Here is a 27,861-nt window from a genome sequence, read left to right on the forward strand (position 1 = left end):
CTAAAACGAACAAAACTTCCACGTGATAATTAATCAATCAATTAATTAAATAATCAATTAACTAATTAATCCATTTAATTATCTAATTGAGTGACAGATCGATCGATCCATCTGCTTTTTAAATAATAAAGAAGTTGCATAAATACGAACGTGTTAATGTTTTAAATCCATGCTTGCTCATGTGTGAATATAACATACAAAAATATATACAAACACGCGCACAAAATATATACAATACAAACACACATATGTACACACACACAAACAAATGTATCACCGAAATACATACAAACATACATACAAACATACATACAAATATACAAACATGAATGCAAACGAATACGCATATAAGCACATACATACAAACAAACCTACGTTCAAAGTATGTACAAAATTACATATATACACACACACACACACACACACACATAAATATACATACAAAGGTATATACATACGAAAGAAATTGATAAAGTATTAAAAATGCATGCATACATACAAAACTCAAGTTTTGAAGTGATACCTGTACGGGAACGAACATACAAAGGAACGGACAAACAAACAAACAAACAAACAAACAAGCAAACAAACAAACACTCAGCTTCGATTAATACTAATTCCAGTGAAATTTAAAAAAATCTTTGATGATAATAAAAGACGAACAGTTGATAAAATAAGAAGAAAAACTAATGTCATCATTATCATCATCACATCGTCATCATCATCATCATCAGTGAATATTGTTAATTCATTGAAGATGGAAACAAATCAAATAAAAAACAAAATGAGAAACAGCAGTGCTAGTAGTAGTAGTGGTGGTGATAATAGTCAACAGCAGCAGCAGCAGTAGTAGTAGTAGTAGTAGTAGTAGTAGAAGTAGTGGCGGCGGTGGTGATAATGGTTACAATATAAACTTAATTACATTTTACAAACTATCATCATCATCTAGATCATTGGTAAAACGTCATTGTCGTCGTCATCATCATTTCAAATTTCCTGATCTTCTAGATACCTTTGGACAGATATATTGCAAAATATTATGATCACAATTAGTCATAATAATTGGTGAAACATTAATAATTTGTCAACCAATGAAAGAAGGAGGATGATGATAATTTGAAACTTCTTAACCAATCAGCGATCCTCAAATGAAATTTAAAAATTTACAACAGCCAATCAGAAAGAGGAACCTACTTGTATTCAAACTTGAAGTTTTCCTTCTTTCTTTGCCCCCATCTCTCGTAATCAAAGAATATGTAAGTTCCCTGCGTACGTGTGTGTGTGAGTTTGTGTGCGTATGCGTGCTTGCGTGTGAGTTTGTGTGCGTGTGCATGTGTATATAAAAGTTTGTGTGAGATTAATAAACATTGCATATCCAACTGGACAATAGCAATTTAATTAATCATCATACTCTCTACTTTTATCACCTTTATGTCAGATACGAACGAACGAACGAACAAAAACGAACGAATGAACCAACACACACACACACACACACACCTGTTCAAACTCTTCGGTTATGGCCCTAGGTTCCTCGTGCCTCTGAAACCACATGAGGTACTTTGTGTGGAATCTCCATGACTTCAACTTCAGGGCCTTTGCTGCCAGGTATTGGGCCTTCGTTCCCTTTTGTTTGTGGTGGTCATCGGGATGTGATGAAATGGTGACATGATGGTGAAGCGACGAGATGCCGATGCAGTGACATGACGGTGTAATGAGAGCTCAAACGTCATCACAAGCAAGTAAACATTTAGAGTAAACATGACAGAGCAAACCACACCCAACGACAGACAGACCTCCATGAAGTAGAAGACGAAAAAGAGAGTTTCAGGTTCAAGTTTGCTGAAGAAATCAGGTGCCTGCAGTGGTGGTATGAGTTGTTGGGGGTACAACTTGGTGGGGCACGAGTTGTTTGGAAGGTACTCCCTGTGTGAAGAAAAACATGCACACACTTTTGCTATGATGTGCAACTTATTTTTTTTGATCTGCAACTGTTCTATCTCAATTTGAAAACACAATAAGAAAATTAAGGATCAACATATTTCTATACATTGAATGATTTAATAAAGCAGGTACTGAATGTCGTGAAACACATAAATGGAATGACTTAAATTATAAAAAACATTCCCAAAGGAAGTAGGCTAAAAAATATGCGCAGTGCCAACCTGAACTTTTCTGAATCATTTAACATGGGCATTCTTCTAGAAGCCCTTTCTAACATGGCAAGTTGAAACTCATGTTCGGGAGTTAGAGGAACTGGACCAAGTGGGGTCACTCCATATATGGGTTTAAATGCAACCGTCTGCGTAGCTGCAGCTGCTGCTACTACTGCTGCTGCTGCTGACGACAATGTTTGTGCTGTCAATGCTCCAGCTGCTGACTGCTGTTGAAGTGCAAGGGAAGCAACCAAATGTTGTTGTTGCTGCAACTGACGATGCTGCTGCTGTTGCTGCTGCTGTTGTGCTGCTTGCTGTTGGGAGAAAACTATTGGACTAGCTGCCAGGCTGGTGCCCCTGGAATCTAGGCCTACTGAAGGAGATGAATGTTCAAATAACTAATTGTTTCTATGATCACATAATTGAAAATATACATTTTTATACATATCTTTTTTTTGCGCGCACACACACACGCGCACACCCAACTTACCCTTGCCATTGATGTAAGACGAATGCGAGATGAACGAATCATGCTTCATGCAGTGATTCAAACTGGACAATGTAGTTGGAAATGTCGGAGGCATGGATGCTAATGATGATGAGGATGATGCAGTTGCTCCCGACGACGATGCGGCTTGTGACGACGCTACTGACGACGACGACGATGATGTCAGTGTTGCATTGAGATTCAATTTTTTCAAATCAGCACTCTGGCTACCATCAGGCTGTTTGTTTTTCAGTTTATAATTAACAAACTTTTAAAAGAGAAAATTTTTTTTTCCACTGTATAAACGAAATCACAACCACTTTGAATTAACAACATGCAAAATTTAAAAAAAAAATTCTAAATCCAACAGTAAGAAATTTTCCAGTGTGGAAATCAAAACAGTCATTAATATGTGCTTCTGCTGTTGTTGTTTATTATTAAAGTTGTACAGTACAGTAGCAGCTAGCAACAATCCCAGAACCCACATGTTCATAAGTGTGTGCAAGCAAGCCTAAATACAAACTATAATCGGGCAAAATTCTCATAAATTGTTTTGCCTATTCCATAAAGGACAAACAGACAAACACACACACACACACACACACACACAAACACGGGTACAAACATAAATACAAAATTTCAATACAAACACATATAATCCATTTTTACTCAACAGAAAATGACAAACATTTATTTAGAATTACTATAAAAGTGCAAGCAACACAATAAAGGTAAAGAGATATATTACTTTTTTACCACAATTATAAAAAATTTAAACATTAATTAGATAATTAATTAATTGGTATATCAATAACAAAATAAACAAACCAACAACCAAATAACAAACAAACAAACTAACTAATCATTAGCAATTAAGTTATAACAGATGTGGTACGACAAACCTGAAGAAGATAAATCTTAGAATCAGGTGGTCCATTTGGAAGCAAGGGGCCATTGTTAACTTTAGTAGGGTAAGAATGGTGGTTACTATTCAACCAATTGTGTGGCTGTTGTGGCTGCGGTGGATGTTGCTGCATCAAATGTGGTGCTGCATTGCTGCTGTTGTTGATGATGCTGTTGCTAATCAGTGGCTTCGACGACATGAGGTGTGATAGTGCTGTCGAAGAGAGGAGTGGATTGGATATGTAACCATTATTACAACTGGACTGACTAGATGTCAGAAATAAATGTGCTGCTGCTGTTGTGGTTAATGTCGTCGTCGTCGTCGCTGTGGCTTGTGCAGATGTCGTCATCATAGTCGCTGTTGCGGATGATGTTGGCATCATGCTGTTGCTGTAATTGAAGCCTTGCTGTGATGAAGACGATGTCGTTACTGCTGCCGCTGCTGTTGTCGTTGCTGTAGCTGCTACAAGTGTGGTAACAGAAGAATAAGAATCTGGCAAAAGATAAATGGAAAATGGTATTAGAGAAAAAAAAATTCTGAAAAAACGTTTTTGTAAAAAATTTTTTCCTTCAAAAACAACAATACTCATCATTATAAAACTCTGTAACAACAGAGAAAAAACAATTAAAAAAACTGATTATACAATAAATAGATAGGTAGATATAGGTAGATAGATAAATAGACACACAGATAAATGATTTTAAAAATTAAACAAAAAACTATCACATACAATGTAACAGTAATAAAAGTAGTACTACTACTACTACTACTACTACTAGTAGTAGTAGTAGTAGAGGTAGTAGTAGTAGAAGCAACCGCAACCTTCGCCAATATCCAAAGACATCAACAAAAAGACAAACAAAAAAAAGACACTAAACTGTAAGCAGATGAATTACTGGATGCAGTTAACAATGAAGTTGAGGTTGTGGCCGGCATCAACGACGATGAAGATGATGGCAACAGAGACGATGATGAAGATGACGACGATGATGTATAAAGGATTGTTGTCTCATTGTGTGAAGATGCGATGATGGCGGTTGATGAGGAGGACGACGATGATGAGGATGATGGCGGTTGAAATGTTAACCCTGAAGACGTTATTAGACCGTTGCTTGTGCTATGGTAGTGCTTCGAGGGCGCATTGGATTGCAACTTGTCTGCGTCATCAATGAACAACTTTGTAAACCAACCAACAGACCAATCAACCAATCAATCAATCAATCAATCAATCAATCAATCAATCAATCAATCAACCAATCAAACAACTAACCAGCCAACCATCTGACCAATAAACCAACCAACTGACCGACCGAACGACCAACCAGCCGACAAACCAATCCCACACAAAAAAAAACACTAACTCGAATGGGTGCCTGAGTGATGAGAACTGGCCACCTGGGCATAGCCCAATCCTGGTGTTGAACTTGTGGCGCTAAGACGTGCTGGTAGGGTAGGTGTCGTTGGAATAGTACTGCTTGGAGAAATTATTACTATCGTTATTATTTTTTTATGACTATGAAGAAAGACATAAGAATATAAACATTTTAAACTATCACATACAATGTAGCAGTAGTAAAAGTAGTACTACTAGTAGTAAATGAAAGAAGAAAATGAAAAAAAATGAAGAGGAATTGAAGAAAGAATAAGAATATGAACAAACCTGGAAGTAAAGCTAAGTTTAGTAGGTGTCTGCGGTGATGGTTTGATGAGGTGGGATGATGACGATGACGGTGAAGATGTTGGAAGCAATGACGATGAAGATGATGTCGACAGCTTGGAGGTGCTAGATTTCAGTGACAAACCCTGAAGAGGCGATAAAAAAAAAATCAACATTACACTAAATACAATCTCCCTAATGAAAACTCACCTCAATATTTCATTTAAAGAAATTAATCTATTAAACAAAGGAAAGACAATGACGAAGATGATGATGGCGATGACGTTAACAACTTGGTGATGATTGTTGTATGAAAACAGACATATACAACACAAAAATGGCAACTAACAATATCATCAGAGACTTTGGGTCTCTTCTTAATGTCATCATCTTTTAGCTGAATAATTGAGGAAGGGAAAAAACTTTTAAAAAACTACACTCCTACATTTCTTAAACTTCGAAATATAAGTTTAAACCAGACATACACGCAAACACTAACACACACAGACCCACACACAGACACAAGCATGCATATACAAATACAGCAAAGAAACAAACTTTGAAATGATTGAAACTATTGACAGTAGCAGGAGCAGAGACAGGTGACAGGTTATTAGGAAAATGATTGGCATTCGATGCCCCCAGAGACGATGGAATGTCAAGTTCACTCCCTGACGGCGATGAGTTTGCAGTAATCGACGACGAGTTAGTAGTCACTGTGCCATTGTTTTCATTCTTGAGTAACATGGAGCTCAATTCATCCAGCTGAAGTTCCTCATAGATCAGTTCATTTGCATCTATGTCTCCATCTTCATTATTCTCCACATAGTATTCCACACTATCCCGTATTGACTGAATCTGAATATGTGTCGTTTTGTGTGTGCGTGTAAAACCTAAGCATGTGTGTACGAGTGTGTGTGTGTATGTGAATGCATGTGTATCTGAATTGTGGATTATTTTTTGTGTAACATATTGTAAGTGTACATGTGTGTATTTGTGTTTGTGCAGAGGCTGGTAAATCTAATTATATTTTTCATTATTATAGTATAAACTAATACACTTATTATTATACTAACAAAGCAACTAGCTCTACTACCTATTTATACTTTAACCATTGCATTTATGAAAATGCCTACAAATGTGAAAGTGTAAATCTTCTGCCATTCAGTTGAGTCATCATTACTGAATGTTTTTAATCAGCTGGCATGAACAGCAGCAGGACAAAACATTTAAAAATCAATGCCACTGATGAAACCATTTTTATGCTTAATAGCAATTCACCATCTTTCTCCTCAAAACTCTCTCTCTCTCTCTCTCCCTCCTAAAATCTTTCTATCTACTGACCAGTAAAAATAATAATAATGCTACCAATAACTGTGAAGAAGGAATTATTTAGTGAAAATATTACTTCACAACAACCACCATAGTGTGAAGGATCACTTTTAGAAGAAAGACATCATCAAAAAAAATAAACAGACAAACAGACCAGACAGACAGACACTAAACAGACACAGACAAAATGACTGACAACAGACTAGACAGACCTGTTCAAATTGTATGGCACTGTTGTCCACTAGTCTGAGAACTGTCTCCAACTTGTCAATGTGAAAGCGATGCCTTTCCAGAGTTAATTTGCAACCCGCAAGTCTAGAGTGATCCTAAAAAAATAATATATGAAAAGTAAAAAATTGATACAAAACCATTTATTTAAAAAGAATAGATAGGTAAATTACAAACTATAATTATTAAAATGGCATCTGCTAAATATGAAGTAAAATATCATATGAAGTTATTATTGCACCATCTCATTATATAGATACTATCACGAGAAGTGCTGTACAAATAATTCAATCAATCATCATTTAGCATCCAGAGACCCAGTTCCCGAGGTAGAATGTTGTTTTCTTTGCCATCAATTTTAATTAATTAATTCATCAACTGTACAAATAATTCGGCAATACAATCACCTACTCAATCCCGTCAACACAGCATTTCACCTCATTACATCATTACGTTCATCCTCCTTATCAAACTACCTCCTTGTCCAGTTTTTTCTTTTTCCCTGTCAACGCTTCGACTTCGCTCTCCAATTTCTCGTATTGCTGGTTCAAATTGGATATGGCATTCTGTAAATTAGGTAACAACGGTTAGATGTCAATTTTTACATCCATTTTACTTTTATTTAATTGGGATTTTAATGAAACATAATTGAATTCATTTTCACGAGAAACTAAAAATATGAGAATCTGTTTGAATTTGCTTGGCATACAGAATAATGAATGTTTGGGTAGAGCTATATTTAGGCTTAAACACATCAAATGAACTTTAAGCAAGCATACTCTTCAATGTCTTGTTCATTCCCATATCTACTCAAAAATAGACAATTGCAATGCTCTATAATTAAAATTTAAAAAAAAAATAAAAATCTAGAAATACTACCGTGATCCAATTACGAATATCCTCTTGTTCTTTCTCCTTAGGATCAACCTTCCCAGTTGACACCAACCCCTCTTTTGAATACGCTTTCGTCTTCGTCTCCTTCTCTATTATTTTGAACTTTTCCATTTGCTAGTGAATTTACATTATAAATCATTTATTAACATAAATATAACAATTTTTTTAAAATCTAAGTAAAACATAAGTAATTTTTAATGAAAAAATAATTAAGTATGAAAAATTTGTTTAAATACATACAACAAAATTGAACAAAAGAATAGGTACATTTTCAATGTTCTTCCTATATTCCATGAGTATTTGCTTGTCTTTAATATCAGAAGATAACAGCCATGTCTTTATTTGGTCTCTATGCCTCTGTGAGGTTTAAAAAAAACATACGCCAATCATTGAGGACCAAATGAAAATAATAATAAATTATCATCTATTTGGTAATATTTTTTGGTCAATTATAAATAATAATAATATTATTAAAAAAATATGATCAAAAGATGAGATAATGTTATGAAAAGGATAAATGTTCGTACCTGTAACTTTTTGATTTCTTTCTTGAGATCTGATTCAAATTTGTCTTTTTGATTGACATTATTTGTTTGGTGCACCTAGTAAAATTAGTTGAAAAACGTTTAAAAAGATTGCCAGTTTAGTCAAGTTAGTTTTTTTAGCTAAAGACTTAAATCAGACAAAGATGATGATATAACAATCATCAATCAGAAGAGTCAAAAAATAGTCACAAAAATTTTATAGAAGCAAACATAGCAAGCACTTCATTTATCATTTATCAAAAGAGAACTCTCTCAACGACGATCAATCAACAGCCACACTTACTTTTTTCCAAATATCTTCGAAAGCTTCCACACCTTCTGTAACCTTCTTCAGACAGCGATCAACCTCAGCTGCAGGTTCATGAAAATTAAATTAAATTCAATCAATAAATAAAATGCGCAAAGCTACACTAAAATCAGTGAAACACGTCTTAACAAAAGATCAGAACTTTATAAAAAGCAAGCAGACAAAAAATAAAAAAGGAAGACTAACCATGAAGTTTTCTTTTGTCAGCCATTGCTATGTCCAAGAGAGGTTAAAACAAAAAATCATTATCTTCAAAAACTTTTATAAATATATAGATTTTATAGAAATAGTAAATTTCTTTGTTTATTTCTAAAAAAGTTCGTAAACGAGCAAAATAATGATTGAAAGTAGAAAAATGGCGATCACAGTATTTGAAAAGTATTTTATTATTGTCAGTGTAATTAAAACGAGCGGGTTCTTCAAACACCGTAAGGTGCTACAAAGGTTTCTCTTCATAGATTGGTTAGCAGCATTTCTATGCAATTTTTTAATTAGTTTTTTAATTTAATTAATTAATAATTAAAAACATATTGCATACAAAAACGTATAATAAAGTTAAACACCTCAGAAAAAAGTGATACTTTAAACTTCTAATATTTATGGAAATATATGATTCATTTGGTCTTTGATCCGTTGCCAAAGCAACGCTTACTATTTTTATTAAAAAAGTTAATTTTATCCAAAATAATCCTAAATTGATCATTTAAAAACCTTTATACAACCAAAGAATAAAATTTTAACTTTATAATTAAACTTTAACTTTGAAATATAATTTTTTTATAGATGTCTTTAGGCAACGAGACCGTATTTCTGTTAATGGTCAATGGTCAAATTGAAACAGCTGAGGTGGTATAAAAATCATTATTATTTAATTAATGAATAAATATTGAAATAAAATATGGTGAATGAATGAAACAAAACCTAAACAGTTTCCCCAGTATGATGATATCTACTGTCGGTACCAGTACGTTTTTGGCCAGGACTGGGATATAGCTTCGGTGAGATTTTCAAAGAACAGTGCATAAAAATAAATAGTGTATGATTTGAGCATACTGTGTTGTATATGTGTATGTACGTGTCTGTGTGTGTGTCTATCTGTCTATGTGTGTGTTTGAGTGTGTTTGTGTGTTTTGTCGATATCTCTGGATATTAGCCACTATGTTTGAGATAACAATTTTATTATTGAATTGAAACATATGCATGTTATTGACCATTAATTTTAGCTGTTTTTGAAATTTGCAATTTAAATACATTAGCGTCGTTTATGATGATATCTATACTATACTATACAATGTGCTGCTCGTGTATAAAATGAATAAAAACCGAATCTATTGGGTTTTTTTAAAATCTGTCGTATTTAAACGAAACATGCGAATTATTCAAATCAAGGGTTTGGAGGAAGGTTTGTCTCAAACAGTGAAAAAAAGTCAAGATGGAAGGCAGATTTTTGTAATCAATTTCCCATTAGAAGTCGGATTCAAAAGCACTAATCCGTTCGGATGTACGTGACGTCCAATCTACTGTCTTAATCATTCATTAACATAAATTAATATGCATTATTATATTATAATATTTAGTTGCATTAATTATAATATTTCATTTTGCCAATCAATTCAACAGAGATAAAAAGGGTTAGGCATACAATCACTGAGCTATCTTTCGTAATTTTTCCAGGGCCTAGAATAGTGATACACGTCTACGGATACGACTTGTTTGGGAATGACGTCATCAGGGGTTACGGCATGACTCACATCCCTACTGTAGCTGGGAGGTTTTTGTGATAGTTTAAATTCACTTGCGTCAATTTGTTTTTTTCTATAGTTATTAATATTTAAAAATGTCAGAGGTCATTCTTTTTTACTGCTTTTACTCTAGATGCATCAATGAGACAACGTACGTACACTTTCTCACACACACACACACGTACACACACACGTACACACACACATCACACAAGGATGACAACGTACTTGAATATATTTTTTTTTGTAAATGACACGTCGCAACAACCAAGCGTTTTAGCCATCAGACCGTCTTCCCAATAATATTTAATATTTTCATTTTAATAATAATAATAAATCATAATAATTTTTATAATTATAACTTTTTTTCTGCAGGCACGTTAAAACAATTCCACTGTTTGTACCTGAATCCTCGTCTCAAATCCAACAGCTGATCAGCTGGCTGACCAGCAGAAGGCCCGAACTCTCCGACCCGCGGATACTGGCCGAAGGGGATGGCCGAGAAGGTGATGATGATAATGATGATTATAGGATGATGATGATAATGATGACGATGATGTGATGATGACGATGATGTGATGATGACGATGATGTGATGATGATGGGATGATGATAGGATGTCGATAATGATGACGATGATGTGATGATGACGATGATGATAATGATGATGATAGGATGATGATGATAATGATGATGATGTGGTGATGATGTGTGCGTGTGATGAGATGGTGATAATGACGAGGAGATGATCCAACACGTACACTCTCACACACGCACACGTACACACACACACACATACACACGTACATACACACACACACGTACGCACGCACGCACACACGCCAGTTACAAGGATGAAAACGCAGGGTCGTATGACAATGTCCTTCAACGTCATAACGAAAAACTTAAAGTCCATGGGATTCAGAGTTGACTCATCATCATCATCATCATCCTCTTAATCCTAATCATCATCATCACCATCGTCATCACCATCATTACCATCATCACCATTGCCATAATCATCTTCCTCATCACAATCACAACCATCGCCATCATCATCTTTTTTATCATCATCTTCTCCAACATCGACATCTCGTCACTATCGTCATCATCATCATGGTCATCATCATCTTGACCATCATCATCATCAGTGCCGTCGACCCTTGAACCATTCGACATGTCCCTGGTTTTGTAATCGTTGATTATTGCCATTATTAATGGTTTTGATTGTCATTATTAATGGTTTTTATTGTTTTTTTTTGTTTATTATCATCATTATTATTTGTTTTATTATTATTATTGATATGATTGTTATTATTTATGATTATTCACACTATAGTTGCGTGCCAAATTTTGTTAACGTTGTAGATCACAACAAACTCCAATGATATATTTAATCAAATGACACTCACACGAATCCATATTATAATATTAATAAATAACCAGAAACAACTGGATGATGTATATGTTGATTGAACTGTCGATTGATTGATTAATTGATTGATTGGTTAATTGATATGTCGATTGATTGATTAATTGATTGATTGGTTAATTAATATGTTGATTGATTGATTGATTGATTGGTTGGTTGGTTGGTTGCTTGATTGATTGGTTGGTTGATTGATTGATTGATTGATTGATTGATTGATTGATTGATTGATTGATTGATTGATTGATTGATTGATTGATTGATTGATTGATTGATTGATTGATTGATTGATTGATTGATTGATTGATTGATTGATTGATTGATTGATTGATTGATTGATTGGTTGATCGATTGATCGATTGATTGGTTGATGGATCGATTGTTTGAAGATAAAGGAATGAAAGATCAAATGAGCAAAGGAACGAGAAAAAATATTGAATAAAACAAAACATGATGGTTATAATTAATATTCCACAAGCCATACCACCTTGATAACTTTGTAATAGTAGTTGAAATGGAATGATTTCAAAAGTCCAGCTACTCGAATTAAACTGATTTAAACGAACGCGCACGCACACACACACACACACACACACACACACACACACACACACACACACACACACACACACACACACACACAATGTAATTGGAATTCGTAGCATCAAGTTTTTAAGTTGTATTTTCATTTTACGTACGAACGACCGAAAAATTTGTTCGAATGAATGAGCGAATAGATGAATGAATGAATGAGTGAATGGATGAATGAATGAATATTGCAAATAAATAAATTTATAAATAAATTAATAAATACATAAACACATAAATAAAATAAATAAATTGACAAATAAATATACAAATAAATAAACATTCACCTTATTAATATTATAGATTATATTATAGGTTGATATATATAGTTTATTATTGTGATATTGTATATAAATATATACATATATATACATATATATATATATATTTATATATATATATATACATACAATATGTATGAATGAATGAATGAACGAACGAATGAATATTGCAAATAAATCAAACTATATATATATATATATATATATATATATATATATATATATGTATATAAATAAATATATATGATAAGAGATAGCCAATTAATCATTTCATATGATGATTTTAACGATGCCCAGCTACATACCATGTTTAACTTGATGAAGATGATAAAGCTTCTATGTGAAGTATGTGAAGATGACGACGACGATGACGATGATTCGAATTACGTTATGACTGAACGGTGGTGACGACCGTATGATTCAATGGTAGCAGGTACAGTTACAACGATTACGGTGATTAAATAGTAGTCGAGGTTAATGCTAATTTAATTAGGACAGCGTGACGATGATGATCATTTCAATCATCAGATCATCACCAACTTAGAAGTTATACTGAGAAACATAAACATGGACGAAGAATGTATTCTGTAAGAATAAATTCTCTTTGACTAGGTCCTTAGAAACGGCATTTATCTTAATCTTATAGACGAAATTTTCTTTCAGGTGAGTTAAAACGTACACCAATGCCTTGCCTGTTTCTTCATCCTTGCGGATTCCAAATGGAACTTCGTGCTGGTTGAGAATTGTAAATGTGGCTTGCTTCAAGAAGTTGTGGCGGTCGTCATAGGCGGATAATTTGAAAGCCGTTTGTTGCATTTCAATGTGGCTAGACATGGCCACAAAGACGTACTGTAAGGTTTCCTTGTAGAAGACGCCGTTACGTTCGCAGACGTTGTCCTCTGAGTTGCATTGTCGCGTACAGATGCTGTGGTTGGTTGTGGTAGGTTGTGGTAATAGGTTAGTTGTGGTTGGTTGTGGTAAAATGTGATTGATTGTGGTTGAGTGTAGTTGGTTGTGATTGATTTTGGTAGGTTGTGAGTAGTTGGAGCTGGTTGTGGTTAATAGAAGTTGGTTGTGGTTGGTAGAAGTTGGTTGTGGTTGGTAGAAGCTGGTTGTGGTAGGTAGTGGCTGGCTGTCGGTCAGCAAGAAATAGAACTAACTTGGCGGTTGCATCTCTATCGTAGCCTGGCGGGCACGAAACATCCACGCACTTGTAACTGCCCTTCGTGTTGAAGCAGAACTCGTTTGGACCACAGCGGGCCGTTTTCGCCGCGCATTCATCAATATCTGACCGTATTAGGGGTGATTGTTTTTAATTACAATAATTTTAATTGTAATAATTTTAATAATTTTAATTATAATAAGTTTAATTATAATAATATTAATTATAATAATATTAATTATAATGTATAATAATAATTATGAAATAATATTACTTATAATTTTTGTGATAATTAAAAAGTTTCTCCCATAAAATACCTTTGCAAGATCTTCCGTCACTATCCAATCTGTAGCCTTTGGGGCATTTGCATCTGAATTTGCCGTCATCTGCATCTTCGCATTCGTATTGGCAGTTGGCTTTGGAACATCCTTCGCTTCCTGCATTCGTTCGTTCATTCATTCATTCATTTGTTCGTTCGTTCATTCGTTCATTCATTCATTTATTCATTTAGGCAATCGAGAATCAATAACCTAGTTTATGAAATTATTAACGATATTATGAATGGATGAATTAGAAAATGAGTTAAAAGATGAATTGACAGATGAATTAATATGTAAATTAAAAAATAAATCAATAAAAGACCACATAAACAAACAAAAAAACAAACAGACAAACAAACAAACAGCAACTACAAACGACAGCTACAAACTTTTGATGGAGATAACGACTTCTTTCCTATGCGTTCCAGCTTCGTTGCTTGCAACGCATGCATACTTACCGGAGTCATCACTAGAGATGTTGTCTATTATCAGCTTGCTTACAGTTGCAGAGAATTTGGATACTGAGAGGTTGGTTGGTTAGTTGATTGGTTGGTTGGTTGATTGAATGATTGATTGGTTGATTGATTGGTTGATTGAATGATTGATTGGTTGGTTGATTGATTAATTGATTGATTGATCGATCGATTGATTGATTGATTGATATTTTACATATCTTAAAAATTAAATAAATTTTTCAAAATATTTCAAAGTTACCAGTAAAAAGTCTATCGTGTTTCAGTTTCATTTTCGCTTCTGTGGGTTTGGTATTTTTGTTGAAATGTTTGGGAATCATAAACAAGAATTATGCTATATTTTTGTGACATTTTTATCTCTCTCTCTCTCTCTCTTTCTCACACACACACACACACACACACACACACACACACACACACACACACACACACACACACACACACACACACACACACGCACACACACACACACACACACACACATACACACATACATACATACACACACACACAACCACTTCCTCTCTCTCTCTCTCACATTCACACACACACGCACACAGACAGACCAAATATTCCTAAGAATGCCAACCATTAAAATTCATTCCATTAATCACCCATTCAACTTTCGGTGTCGGATAGCCATGAACCTCACACTGCAGTTCAATTTTTCCGCCCTCCATTAGCGTTGTCGTCTGCTGACTTATCTGAATCTTGGGCGTAGCTAGAAATAATTTATTCAAATGTGGTTTCTACTAAGAAAACCCTCTTGATTTGCATAATTTATGCATTTATTCATGAGAAACATTCAGACGTACATTTAACGTGCAGAATGATTTCCTTGGCCTCTACACCAGCTGCATTACTAGCTGAACATACGTAGGCTCCGGAATCTTCTCTCTGAAGAATTATTACATTCAAAGTAAAACTATGTGGTTTAATGGCTAAGATGCTTGGCACCGTTGTTGCAGTGACTGTGTTCGAATGCAACAAGATTCCAAACTGTCAAACGTAAAGTGTGTGTGTGTATGTGTGTGTGTGTGTGTGTGTGCGTGTGTGATATGCGTCAATTTAGGCATTGCATGCTGCTGATAGCAACATCATTAAGAAGGACCAAAAAAGTATTGTAGAATTGAACGGCCCGCGGGGTCGACGCACCTTAACTTCTGGTATGACAAGAATGCTGGATTCGCCTTCCAATCTATATTTGCCCCCTTCATTTACACCTATCTCCTCGCCCCCTCTCGTCCACTTCAATTTGGGCCGTGGTGACCCATAAACTTTGCACTCAAGGCGAGCTCTGTCACCCTTCGTGACGATGACTTGGCTGTGTTCGATGGTGATTTCTGGTAGTTCTGTGGTGTTGATTTTGTTGAGTTGTTGTTGGATTGAGTTGTTGTTTGCAATTGTTTTGTTTCGGTGAAAAGTTGAATGATTAACAGAAAAAAACAAAATTTAAAAAAAAAGAAAAGCATCTCTAAAAAAATGACGTCATTGTAGTACCATTTATGATGACTTCAATATCAATTCTTGCGGTTCCCTCGCTGTTCTGTGCAATGCAAGTGTACCTGCCTACGTCACTGGCTCTGCGTGACAAAGATAAAAAATAAAAAAAATTAAATAAAATAATTAATTAATTACAAAATACAGAAGAAATTTTTAATCAAATCACAAAAATATGAAGAAACTTGGAATGGGATATGACAAGCCAGCCGCTCTTCAGTACATTGAATCGCTGACTGGGACCAATTTTGATAGGATGACCATTCTTCAGCCATTTGATGTCAGGTACAATGGAGCCTGAAGCCTTGCAAGGGAGGACCAGATCCTTGCCAGTTATCACCCGGAATGTTTTTTCTGACTCCTCTATCACCGGTCCAACTTTGGCGGAAGAGGTTTTGTTAAGTTTTTTCGTTTCGTTATTTTCATTTTCGTTTTGGTGTGGTTTTGTTTGAATTAAGTTAATCTTTCGATAAATTGAAATGTTTCGACTCTTTGTAATGACACTAGCTTTCAATTTACTTTGAAGTTAAATTAAAAAAAGAACAGTTATTAAAAATATTTTAAATGTAAGACAGCAACAAAATCCAAACAAATAAACACCTCCAACAAATAAACTACAAAAACTAACATTCAACCAACTAATATTAATCGTAATTATACCATTATTATGACAAAATTATCATAATTAAATTAATATTTCACAAACTTGTCAACTCGAGTTTCCTCTGTGCAAAGGCAGAACCAGTAGCACTCGTGGCCTTGCAGACGTATATGCCGCTATCTGACTGACTCACAGACAAGATCTTTAAGGAGCCATCAGACAAAATTTTGTAACCTTCTGTTGAATTTGTTCATCGCTGTTTTTACTTGAAATAAAATTACTAAAATACCAACATTTGGAACTACCACTACTGCCACAACACCACCACTGCCACACGTACTAACTTTCAGAGGCATCAAGTACCACACTTCCCTTCTGCCAGGTCACTGAGGGTAGGGGATTTCCGCTGACCTTACAGGGGATAACGATGGCAAGTCCAACCACACCGTGAATTATTTTCATGTCACTTTCTTCTATTACGGGCAAGTCTTTTGGAAAAATTAGGTTTAGTTGCAGCGTTAACCAGCTAACTTTCTTATACCTACTAGACTACCTTCAATAGATACATTAACTTCTCACCAATGTCGTCATCATCATCTTCATCGTCGTCATCTTCACCATTATTATCAGTCATCATCATCACTGTCACCATCATTCCAACCAACCCACCTTCAACGGTGATCTTAATTTCGGCGACGGCCTTCCCGATTTCGTTCTCTGCGATGCACACGTACGTGCCCGCGTCCTGCTGCCTGATGGAGGCGAACTGCATCATGCCGTTTGAATTGAGGTTCATTTCTGGAATTACGATTAATCAGTAATTAATATTAATTAATTTAAATTCAGAGGTGAATTTCTATTAAAAAATCTTATATTGTTGTAAATTGGATATTTAAAATGTGAGTGAAAATAAAAAAAAATTGAAAGAGGAATTGCCTGCAAATTATTTAGTATATTTAAATCTATGAAACTTATAAAAAAAATTAGTTGGAAAACATTTGGATGCAAAAAAAAAATCAAATCTAAAAATAAATTAAAAAATTTCTCCCGATAAAAACCCAACCAGATGTAGATCTCAGGATGACGTCATCTTTCATCCAACTAATTTTAGGAATGGGCCTACCGTATGCTGTACATTTCATGGTCACTATGGAGCCGACGTTCGCTCGCAACATTCTGTGGCTTGTTACAATTGTTGGCGGCGCTAGAAGCGAGTTTTGTTGAAATAATTTCAGTACATCTCTTTCTACAACTCCACAAACAACAACTACAACAGAAACATCACAACATGCAACAAAATTTTTGCAATGACAACAAAAAAAAAAACTCTTTCCAAAACATCCATCTAACCCCTGATATTAAGAATAAACCGTTTAACATTGACTCCGCTGTCGTCAGCCACTTGACACGAATATGTGCCATCGTCGCTGCCAACAACGCTGCTGATTTCCAGAACCGTCCCACGCTTGACCAGCCTGTAATGGTCTCCTTCTGTTATCTCCGTTTCATCTTTTTGCCAACGTATGCTGGCCATATCTGCAACTGAGGTAGCTATGTCACACTCGAAACTGACCGGCTGACCTACTTTGAGAACCACTTTCACTTCTCTGCTAAGCGCCGGTTTTTTAATTTCTTGTTTCTCTGGAGTTGTTATTGGAGTTATTATTTCTCTGGAGTTATTATTGGAGTTATTATTTCTCTGGAGAAATTATCGCAAATTTAGATATCGAAGGGAGTTTTTACGAAATATAAAATTCCGTCAGGGCTTGTGTCATTATAGTGTATAAAACAATAGTTTAAATAACAATATAGTAGATAACGAATAGACGAAAAAGACGCACGCGCGCGCGCATGTGTGTGTGTGAGTGCGTGTGTGTGTGTGTGTGTGTGTCTGAGTCAATAAAGTTCACGAAGCATAGTTATGGCTATTTAATCGCTAAAGTACAAAATGAAAAAATCACCTCTGACATTGACGACGAACTTCTTCCTGGCACTACCAGCTTTGTTCTTAACTTCGCAGTAGTACTGACCGTTGTTAGAGGCACTCACGGATGAAAATATGAACACCTGCCATATGCGTTCAGTCAAAAATTATCGGTTCAGAAAACTTTTTACAGTTTAATTTTTCCGAAACTTGTACGTTTTATTGAATTTTTATAAAAATGCAGTAAATATATTCAAGTTATTATTTACTGTATACATAGACGAGTTCATTTTTGCAAAATAAAATTTTCAAATAGAAGTAAAAAAAAATATATGACACTGTAAAAATTTGAAAAAGAACACCAACCTGATTGTTATTCTCAAAACTGTAAGCCGTTCCAATACTTTCATAATCAATGAGAACATTATCTTTGTACCACGTGATCGCGGGTGTGGGCACTCCACGGGCTTCACAATTCAACCTCACTGTCGCACCCACATCCGTGTTGATGGTCGGCTGGTCGTCAGGGTTAGCTACGAACGCAGGGACTGAAAGTTGTCAAATTTTGAATTAATATCAACAGAAATTAAATACCATTTGTAAATAAATACAAATGAAAATGATCTCACTGAGAATGTAGAGTTTGAATTTTTTCTTTTTCTGTCCAGCGGTGTTGGTGGCCTGGCAGATGTAGTCGCCCGCGTCCGACGCCGCTGCTTTGTGGATGGTCAGTTGCTTGCCTGGTAAAGATTGAGTAAAAATTTTGAATTAACCATTTGGAAAATTATGGAAAATTATAGAAATTTAAGTTATGTATTTGTTAGTCTGTTCATTTTTTTAATCAATTCAGGTTTAATACAAAATTTTTTGTTTTTGTTTTTTTTTGTTTTTTTTTGTTTTTTTTTTAATGAGAATTCGAACATTCATTCATCTATTCATTTATTCATTCATCCATGCATCTATCCATCCATCTATGCATCTATACATCCATCCATCCATTCATCCATGCATTTGACTGACCGTGGTCATTTTCTTTCAGATTAGGAAGATCAAGATCCATGACAGGCGTTCCATCTTTCATCCACATGATTGACGGAGTGGGCTTGCCTGTGCGTATATATATATATATATATGTGTGTGTGAATGTATGTGTGTATGCGTGAATGTGTGTGTGAGCTTGATGGTTGAAAAACTAAAAAACATGTTCCTCTAAAAACTGACCATGAGCAATGCACTCCAAGATTGCCACATCGCCTTCTTTCACATACACATCCACCAGTCTATCAGAGTCATCAATTGTTACTTGAACTGCATTTATAAAAAATAAAAATATGAAATTTTTAAGATCAGAATAAATAATAAATAATAATAATAAATAATTATCTCTACAATTTACGAGATATAATCAACTGTTATTTCATCTGTCATAATCAAATCACTGTTAAATTAAAATTTCCGTTAGATTACTTCTGCTACAATCAACCGACCTAAGACTTCCAAGTTGAAGGTCTTCTTGATGGAGCCAGCTTGGTTGGCGACAACGCACGTATACTTGCCCTCGTGGTACTTTTGTACTTGATTTATGCGCACAAACTTCCCTCCGTCAATCACTTCGACTTGTTTAGCCTGAAAAGTTAGCAAGTGAATGGGTGAATGAATGAATGGATGGATGAATTAATGAATGAATGAACGAACGAACGAACGAATGAATGAATGAATGAATGAATGAATGAATGAACGATTGAACGATTGGGTGAATAAACGAATAAATGAATTAAAAATGAAATTAAAGTGATTTTGGAGATTGTACTGTTTATATAAAAGTTCGATACAAGAAAATTCACACAGACAGACAGACAAACAAACAGACATACAGATAGACAAACACGGACAAACTCTCACTACGACAATAGATATAGGCTTATCCTCGTAGAACCACGTAACTTGGGGCGGTGGGTAACCCCCAGAAACTGGGCATTCTAACATCACCCTCCTGTTTTTGGGGAGGGGTGGTATGAAATCCTTTTGTTCGTATTGCGTATTTTGTTTAATATTTGCGTGTATATTAGGTATACAAACTAATATTTTAATTTCAATACTAAACAATAAACTTTTTTATATATTTAATTTAAAAATAATTTTCATTGTCATATCGATACTAAGTACAAAACTTATCAGACCAATACACTCAATTGTACTCTAAACCGTACACTAGACTGTATTAACTGCATTAAATACATTTCAAGTATGATACACATTTTAAATACATGGTACTGTAAACATTAATACGATACATGATACTGTATGAAGTGTATAGTGCTAGGTGAGATACTGTGAGGTACTGGTACTGTGAAGTACCCACTGACCTTCCGATGGCTACTTTTGGGTTGGCTACCATGTTGGCTTCGTCCAATGTTGGTGGTACTAGATGGTAAAAATTGTTTTTTGTATTGTGTCTCGTTTTGTTGGTGTTATGTTTTTGTTGTGTTTTTTTAAATGTTGTTTTAGTTTTTGTATAATTTTGTATGTTTAATCTTTAATGTACGTTTTAAGTACGGCCTTTCGAAACCGTTAAACTTTGTAAAATGTCAATCCTGAAATTTTTTCATATTTATAAATATAAATAACAACTCGATCAATAAAAAAACAAACAGATGAACAAACGAACAAACAGATAAACAAACGAACAAACAGATGAACAAACAGATGAACAAACAAACAAAAGAACAACCAACCAACCAACTATCCAGACCCACAAAAACTAACACATAACGGACAGCACAAATTCTCTTGAGGCCTTCCCGACAACATTAACAGCCTCACATCGGTACGTGTTAGCGTCAGTCAGTAGCAAAGAATCGATAACTAGGTGACGCCCTTGCTCCATGATCTTAAACTTTTTTGACATAAGTATTTGTGTGGCACCCAAATACCAGGTAATTTTTGGATAGGGTATTCCGTGAGCTATGCAGCGTAATGTAATGCTTGACTCTTTAATGCCCTGCGGTTTGAAATCCGCTTCTTCGATTGTTGGAGCCACTGATAATAATGTTTGAGTTGGTGATTTTTTATGTTTTTTTTTCGTTGTTAAAATTTATCAAAAATGGTATACCATTTTGAAATGATATTTTATAGTTAGGATTTTATTTTATAATTATAGTTATATTTTCTGTTACAACCTACCGTAAATATTTAACAAGAAGTTTCTCTTGTCTTGGCCGGCTTCATTCTTTGCAATGCAGGTATACGTTCCTGTGTGTTCGTGTGTGTGTGTGTACGCCTGTGTGTGTGCGTGTGTTCCTATTTATATCAATTATTATTATTATTATTATTGTTATAAATATTGCTTCAATATTATTATGAATATAATTTTGTAGACATTTAAAATTTTCATAAGTAATCTGATCCAGGCAGGCATACATGCAGCAGACACAATAAATTTGATAGGGAGGGATCTTTTTGCACTAGAACCCGGATACTACAACACAACAACAGCAGAAGAACCAGACACCCTAAACATTAAAACTTACCATCATCTCTTATATCAGTCCTTCTAATGGTCAAATATTTATCACCGCCGGTCAACTCATACTTCTGACTGTCCTTTAGCGGTTTGTCATTGAACAACCACGTGATCGTTGGGACCGGCTTCCCTATGACGTCACAAAAGATCGTGAATTTTTCGTGCTTGATGGCGAACGATTTTGACTTGGTACTCGTCTCCACTCTTATCTTTGCCGGTACTGTAGACAAGCAAAATATTGATTGAAAAATCTATCAGATGAAATTTAATTCGTAATTAGGAAAAAAACATAAATTCTTGAGAAATACAAACTACAAAAAAGTTGCAAACGATAATACCAAAATAAAACATAATCATACCAAAAAATATACAATACTACCCAAGTTTACACCTAAGTACCAACTGACTTAAAACAATGACTTGGAATTCAATAACATCTGAGCTGTATTCATTTTGAGCTTTCACCATAAAAATCGCCTCATCTGATAAGTGCGCTGATGTTATAGTCAGTTGCTTGAAGTCTTTTGACAGCTGGTATCTAGTTAGTTTTTTAATTAATTAATTATTTATTTATTTAATTAAGTTATTTTTATTTATTTTTTTAATCACAATTATTAAAAATAATAATTATACAACAACACGTTTTAAAAAATTCGACTACCTCGATTCACTATGAAAGTTAATTCTCGAGCCGTCTTTGAACCAGGCAATTTCGGGTTCTGGCTCGCCGACATAATTTATGGAGAGCGTCTTAGAATGGCCTTCTATTATTTTTACTATCCTGACGTGGTGCGACTTGTCGAAAGCTATTGGTATCGCTATAGTTTAAAAAAAAATCCAAAAAAAGTTAATAAATCCAACTGTAAAATAATAAAATCAAAAATAGATTTGTAAAGTTGTGAAAGTAGAATCGATATAATAGTGTTCATGTCATTTTCAGCGAAAGTAATACGACACTATACAATCTATCCTATATTAATTGTATTCACTAAAGTCATTTAAATGAAAATGTAGTAAAGTGGGGTACAATTTTCAAAGAGTACAAAGGGTACAAATTTCCAACCCAACCTTTCAACTTAACAATGATATCTTTAGTATCTTCACCGGCCTTGTTTACTGCCAGACAAGTATAAGCCCCGAGGCTCTTACTATCCAAATTTTTGATAACCAAACTGGAGCCCGAAACTTCGTATACGACTCCAGACTTTATGACGTGACCGTTTCTTAGGAAATTAATCTTGGGTGTTGGAAAGCCCGTGGCTGTGCAGGTGAGGGTGACCCGGGCGTAGTACCTCATCTCGTACAGGGTTTTGGTGTCTGGGTGTATCTTTGGTGGAACTGGTAGGAAATGTTTTCATTGAAATGAAAACTTGAGACAGAAATTGGGTTAACTTGAACAAAAATTTGTAATAAACATTGAAAAGTTAGGATTAAGTTGTTAGTAGTTTTTTGTAAGATATGTCAAAGTTGCGATACAATTTCAGCAACCCACCAACCGAGGACAATGACATGGAAGAGTTTGACAGCTTTTGAATATTCATTCTTGGCCTGGCACTGCCAATCGCCTGCATGCCCTTCCATCGAGTGAGAGACCTGTAACGCGTGCTCATTTATGACCACGCCCCCACTACCCCCTTCAATCACGTGACTTCCTTTGAACCACGTGACAGTTGGATGTGGTTGACCGCGGGCTCTACAGTTCAAGGTGAATGGTTGACCTTTAATGACTTCAATGATGACTTTTTGGAAATTGTCTTCTATTTGCAGATCGGCTGAAAATATCAAATAAAATGATGAAAAAAAATGCCTACAAGAGTTACGTAAGAAAATGTTTACAAATTGCATTTGTAAAAACAATACTCTAACAAGAAAAATTAACACAACTAACAAATAACTTTGAGAATGAAGGTCCTCCCAATACTTGCAGCCTCGTTGCTGGCCACACATTTGTAGTGTCCAGCGTCCGTCATTTCGGCCCTGGTGATCATCAGAGCGTTCCGGGTGACGTGCAACCTGCCCGATTTGGCACTGACCTCGGAACTTCCCTTGAAAAATTTGATTTCCGTAGCATCCACAACTGGGCACTTCATGATGACCTCGTGTTTCACGTGCACAGTTATGTATACGGTAGATTTTTCGTTGTCAGAAAAGTGTGGCGAGTCTGAAATAAATGTGTGCTTGTGTGTGTGCGTGTTTGTTGTTGGTGTGCGTGCGTGTGTGTGCGTGTGTGTGCGTGCGTAAATAATGTGTTGCAGTTTTAATATTTTTGATCAATCGATCGACCGATCAACCAACCAGCCAACCAATCAATTAACCAACCAACCAATCAACCAATCAATTAACCAACCAACAAGCTAACCAATCAACCAATCAAACAACCAACCAACAAGCCAACCAATCAACCAATCAATTAACCAACCAATCAATTAACCAACCAATTAGCCAACCAATCAACCAATCAATCAGCCAACCAATCAACCAACTAATCAACTAAACAGTCATCAAACAACACCATCAAATAACAAACTTATGACGTAGACATCAAAAGTTTTCTCAAGACTTCCGGCTTCATTTGAAGCCAGGCAGACGTACTTTGTGACATCTTTCATCTGGAGACTGACGATTGTCAGGTGGGTTTGCTTCTTTGAGATGTGGTATTTGCTTGACGCTGATAGCTGGTGTCCTGAATGACGACAATTTTTTTTATGTTGCTGGTTTACTGGTTTATTAATTTCGAATTTTTATGACCGAATTCATTGCCAATCAAAAACTTTAGAGATTTGATATGTTTATAAATTTGCTACCAAAAATGATTTCGAACTGATGATTGAATTGAAATCGAATTAATCAACAAAATTAAAAACTGCTGGCAAATGGAAATTTTTTCGCATGCCAAGCCTAACAAACCATGAAGCGACCAAACGATGGTGGGGGTAGGATCGCCTCTGACATCGCAGTTCAACGCCAGGTCTCTGTTTATGTAGCCGCGTATACGCACGTACGTTTTGCCGTCCATGAATTTTGGCGCTTCTGTAATCGTCAACCAAAATCAGAGTTACATTAAATTATCGAAATGAATAATAAATAATAAAACACACGCCACACGCACACACACACCACACACACACACACAACACAACACGCACACACTACACCACACGCACACCACACGCACACACCACACACACACACACACCGACCGTTAACTTTGACGGTGACGTTTTGGCAGTCGACGCCGGCGATATTTTCCGCCACACACTCGTACTCGTCCTCATCTTCCTCTATGACGTCATTGATGATCAGCGATCCGTCCAATCCCATGCTGTAGTGATGGTTGATGGATGGGATTCTTTCTCCGTCCTGGTAGTTGAAGAGGTCTTTGTGCTTTCGCTGCCATCTTGAGATGGAATGTTTTTCAGGGTTAAGTTTTTTTTTTATAAAAAGTTATTCATTATCAACATCATCACCACTACCACCACCATTATCATCATCATCATCACTACCACCATCACCACCACCACCATCATCATCATCATCATCACCATTGCAATCATCATCAACACCACCACCACCATCATCATCAGAACTTGATGAGGGGTTGTGGATATCCCAGAGCCTTGCACGGGAGAGTTAGACGGCGGTTCGTGTTGATGACGTACATAGGTGGCGGACGATTTATGATTACGGGAGGTACTATGTCGACGTGTGTGTGTGTGTGTGTTCGTGTTTGCGTATCTGTGTGTTTGTATGTTGGTGTTTGCGCGTACAAACACATATTCACACATCTTCACACCTCCACACACATCCACACACAAACAAATACCTTCACACATATCCACACAAACAAAGATACCAACCATGAACGATGAGCTGTATTCTATTAGAGTAGATACCATCCAGATACTTGGATAGGCACATATAGTTACCCTCGTCCTCTCTCAGAACATGGGGTATTATGATTGTTCCCGTTCTTCTATCCAGGCGAGATCTCTTCAAGTCTTGGGGTTTTGGTTTTTGTTTTGCAGAAATTATCTAGGTTAATTCGCCGAAATTAATTCGATTGATTTGCATAATTTATTCAGCAAATTTAAATATAAGGATAAACGTGTAGAGACGAATATGAGCGAACACACACGCACAAACACAAAGATACAGATAAATGCAAGACAAAAATGAAAAATACTTTTGAAGTCGATGGTCTTGAGATTCTTCTTCCAGAGAATGGTTGATTCCCCGACCTTCTTCCTCGTCTGGCAGGGCAGCTCCACTTTCTCTCCCGATGTTGCCACAACTACTGCCGGCACGTCGGGCTTGTACGTGGTGGGCCCTGAATGATGATGAAATACAAAAAATCAGAAAAATAAAAAAATTAACTAGATTAAATATAATAAAATAATTAAACTTAATAATTATTAAAACCGCACAGGAACGAAAAAAGAGGTAAGCGTCAAATGATAAGAAATTTCCAACCGACGACAACGAGCTTGGTAGTTTTGCTGGCGTGTCCGGCTTTGTTCGTAGCAGTACACTCGTACACATTCGCATCTTCCATCCTCGCTTTCACAATGGTCAACATCCCGAACGAATTGATGGTCATGTGGCCGTCATCCGAGGTTATTTTCACGGACTCTCCTTTCGTCCACTTGATGGTCGGCTGGGGCGCGCCCGAACTGATGCATGGGAGTTCAGCCGTGTTGCCCACAGTCACCTTCACCTCGTCTATGTCGTCCATAATTTTTGGCGCCACTGAGAAAATTTTAACAAATAAATATTGAAATATATAAACTTGAATGAAAGATTATCGAAAAATGTGTTTAAAGTAATGGTTTATATAACCTTAAACCAAATATAGTATAGTTATGGTGATAAAAAATCCTTCCAACCTACAACTGTCAGCTTAATTCTCTTCTCTTTAACTCCAGCCATGTTCTTAACGACGCAGATAAAAATGCCGGCATCAATCTCCTTGGCCTTCACAATGTCAAGGTCGCCAATTTCACTGAGTATGTATCGACTGTTGGTGTGCTTCGTGATGACTTCGTTGTTCTTCTTCCAGGTGAAGTTGATGTGGGGCTGTTGTTTCCTGGGCTTGCACGGCAGACGCACTGACTCACCGAGACCGACTTCAAACTCCAGCACTGAGTCGTCCAGCGTTGGTGGCTCTGTGAGAAAAATTGAAATTACACGTTTTTGAAATTCTAATAATTTAGTAATTAAATAAAGTAGCCAGGATAAAATCTCGAAATTGCGACAAAGTCAACTAACCCATGACCACCAGGTCCACCAGAAGCGTGGCTTTACCAACGACGTTTGAAGCCACGCACGCGTACTCACCGGCGTCTTCACTTTTAACCTTCCTCAACAACACGTGACCATCGTTCTTGAGAATGACCTTGTAAGATAATTTTAAAGTTTCTCCTCTCCACGTCCAAATTTTTTCCGGCTTCGGCACACCGGCGCTGACGTCACAGACTAGTAACACGTCACTCCCTTCTAGAGTTTCGATGGTGATGCGGTCTTTGGCGAAAGCCGGTTTAACTAAAAGTTGTATTTTATTTTTGAAACATCATTTCAGGAAATATTATGAACAAACTGTTTTCAATGATAACATTTTTCAATTTCAAGCAAAAAAACTGTTTAATAAGATATGAAAGATGTTTATAAACTTAATAATTTACAGCGTAAGTCATTATATTAAACTCTACTGATGTATATTGTTATGTTACGATTTAGAATTTTGAAACAGCGTGGAAAATTTTGGGATGTTTGGAAAAAAAGCCTAACCCATGCCGGTTATGTCGATGTATG

The 27,861-nt window shown here is 35.8% G+C and overlaps 3 protein-coding genes across 3 annotated transcripts; 1 reads left to right on the plus strand and 2 right to left on the minus strand.

The window, feature by feature from the left end:
* Nucleotides 1-852: 852 nt before the first annotated feature.
* HELRODRAFT_194142 (hypothetical protein) lies at nt 853-8,721 on the minus strand (the record flags this gene model as incomplete). The annotated part of the gene is made up of 18 exons (XM_009030369.1): nt 853-1,012; nt 1,195-1,265; nt 1,501-1,626; nt 1,797-1,926; nt 2,166-2,529; nt 2,647-2,881; nt 3,546-3,702; nt 3,815-4,039; nt 5,208-5,350; nt 5,554-5,601; nt 5,763-6,062; nt 6,749-6,862; nt 7,241-7,330; nt 7,644-7,772; nt 7,926-8,015; nt 8,186-8,260; nt 8,487-8,554; nt 8,697-8,721. 18 exons carry the CDS (start codon nt 8,719-8,721, stop codon nt 988-990), a joined length of 2,415 nt encoding a protein of 804 aa, XP_009028617.1. The 3' UTR covers nt 853-987.
* Nucleotides 8,722-9,293: 572 nt separating this feature from the next.
* On the plus strand, nt 9,294-11,211 carry HELRODRAFT_88997 (hypothetical protein; the record flags this gene model as incomplete). The annotated part of the gene is made up of 6 exons (XM_009030299.1): nt 9,294-9,356; nt 9,440-9,508; nt 9,900-10,011; nt 10,185-10,281; nt 10,628-10,758; nt 11,099-11,211. 6 exons carry the CDS (start codon nt 9,294-9,296, stop codon nt 11,209-11,211), a joined length of 585 nt encoding a protein of 194 aa, XP_009028547.1.
* Nucleotides 11,212-15,573: 4,362 nt separating this feature from the next.
* Nucleotides 15,574-21,513, minus strand: HELRODRAFT_89107 (hypothetical protein; the record flags this gene model as incomplete). Its single annotated transcript, XM_009030307.1, has 6 exons — nt 15,574-15,857; nt 16,006-16,088; nt 16,191-16,383; nt 16,712-16,840; nt 16,951-17,094; nt 21,297-21,513. Coding segments are annotated over 6 exons (1,050 nt in total), but the record flags the coding sequence as incomplete, so codon positions are not given.
* Nucleotides 21,514-27,861: the final 6,348 nt, after the last annotated feature.

This window comes from Helobdella robusta, assembly GCF_000326865.2.
Source record: "Helobdella robusta unplaced genomic scaffold HELROscaffold_67, whole genome shotgun sequence".
In the NCBI taxonomy this organism is placed as follows: domain Eukaryota; kingdom Metazoa; phylum Annelida; class Clitellata; order Rhynchobdellida; family Glossiphoniidae; genus Helobdella; species Helobdella robusta.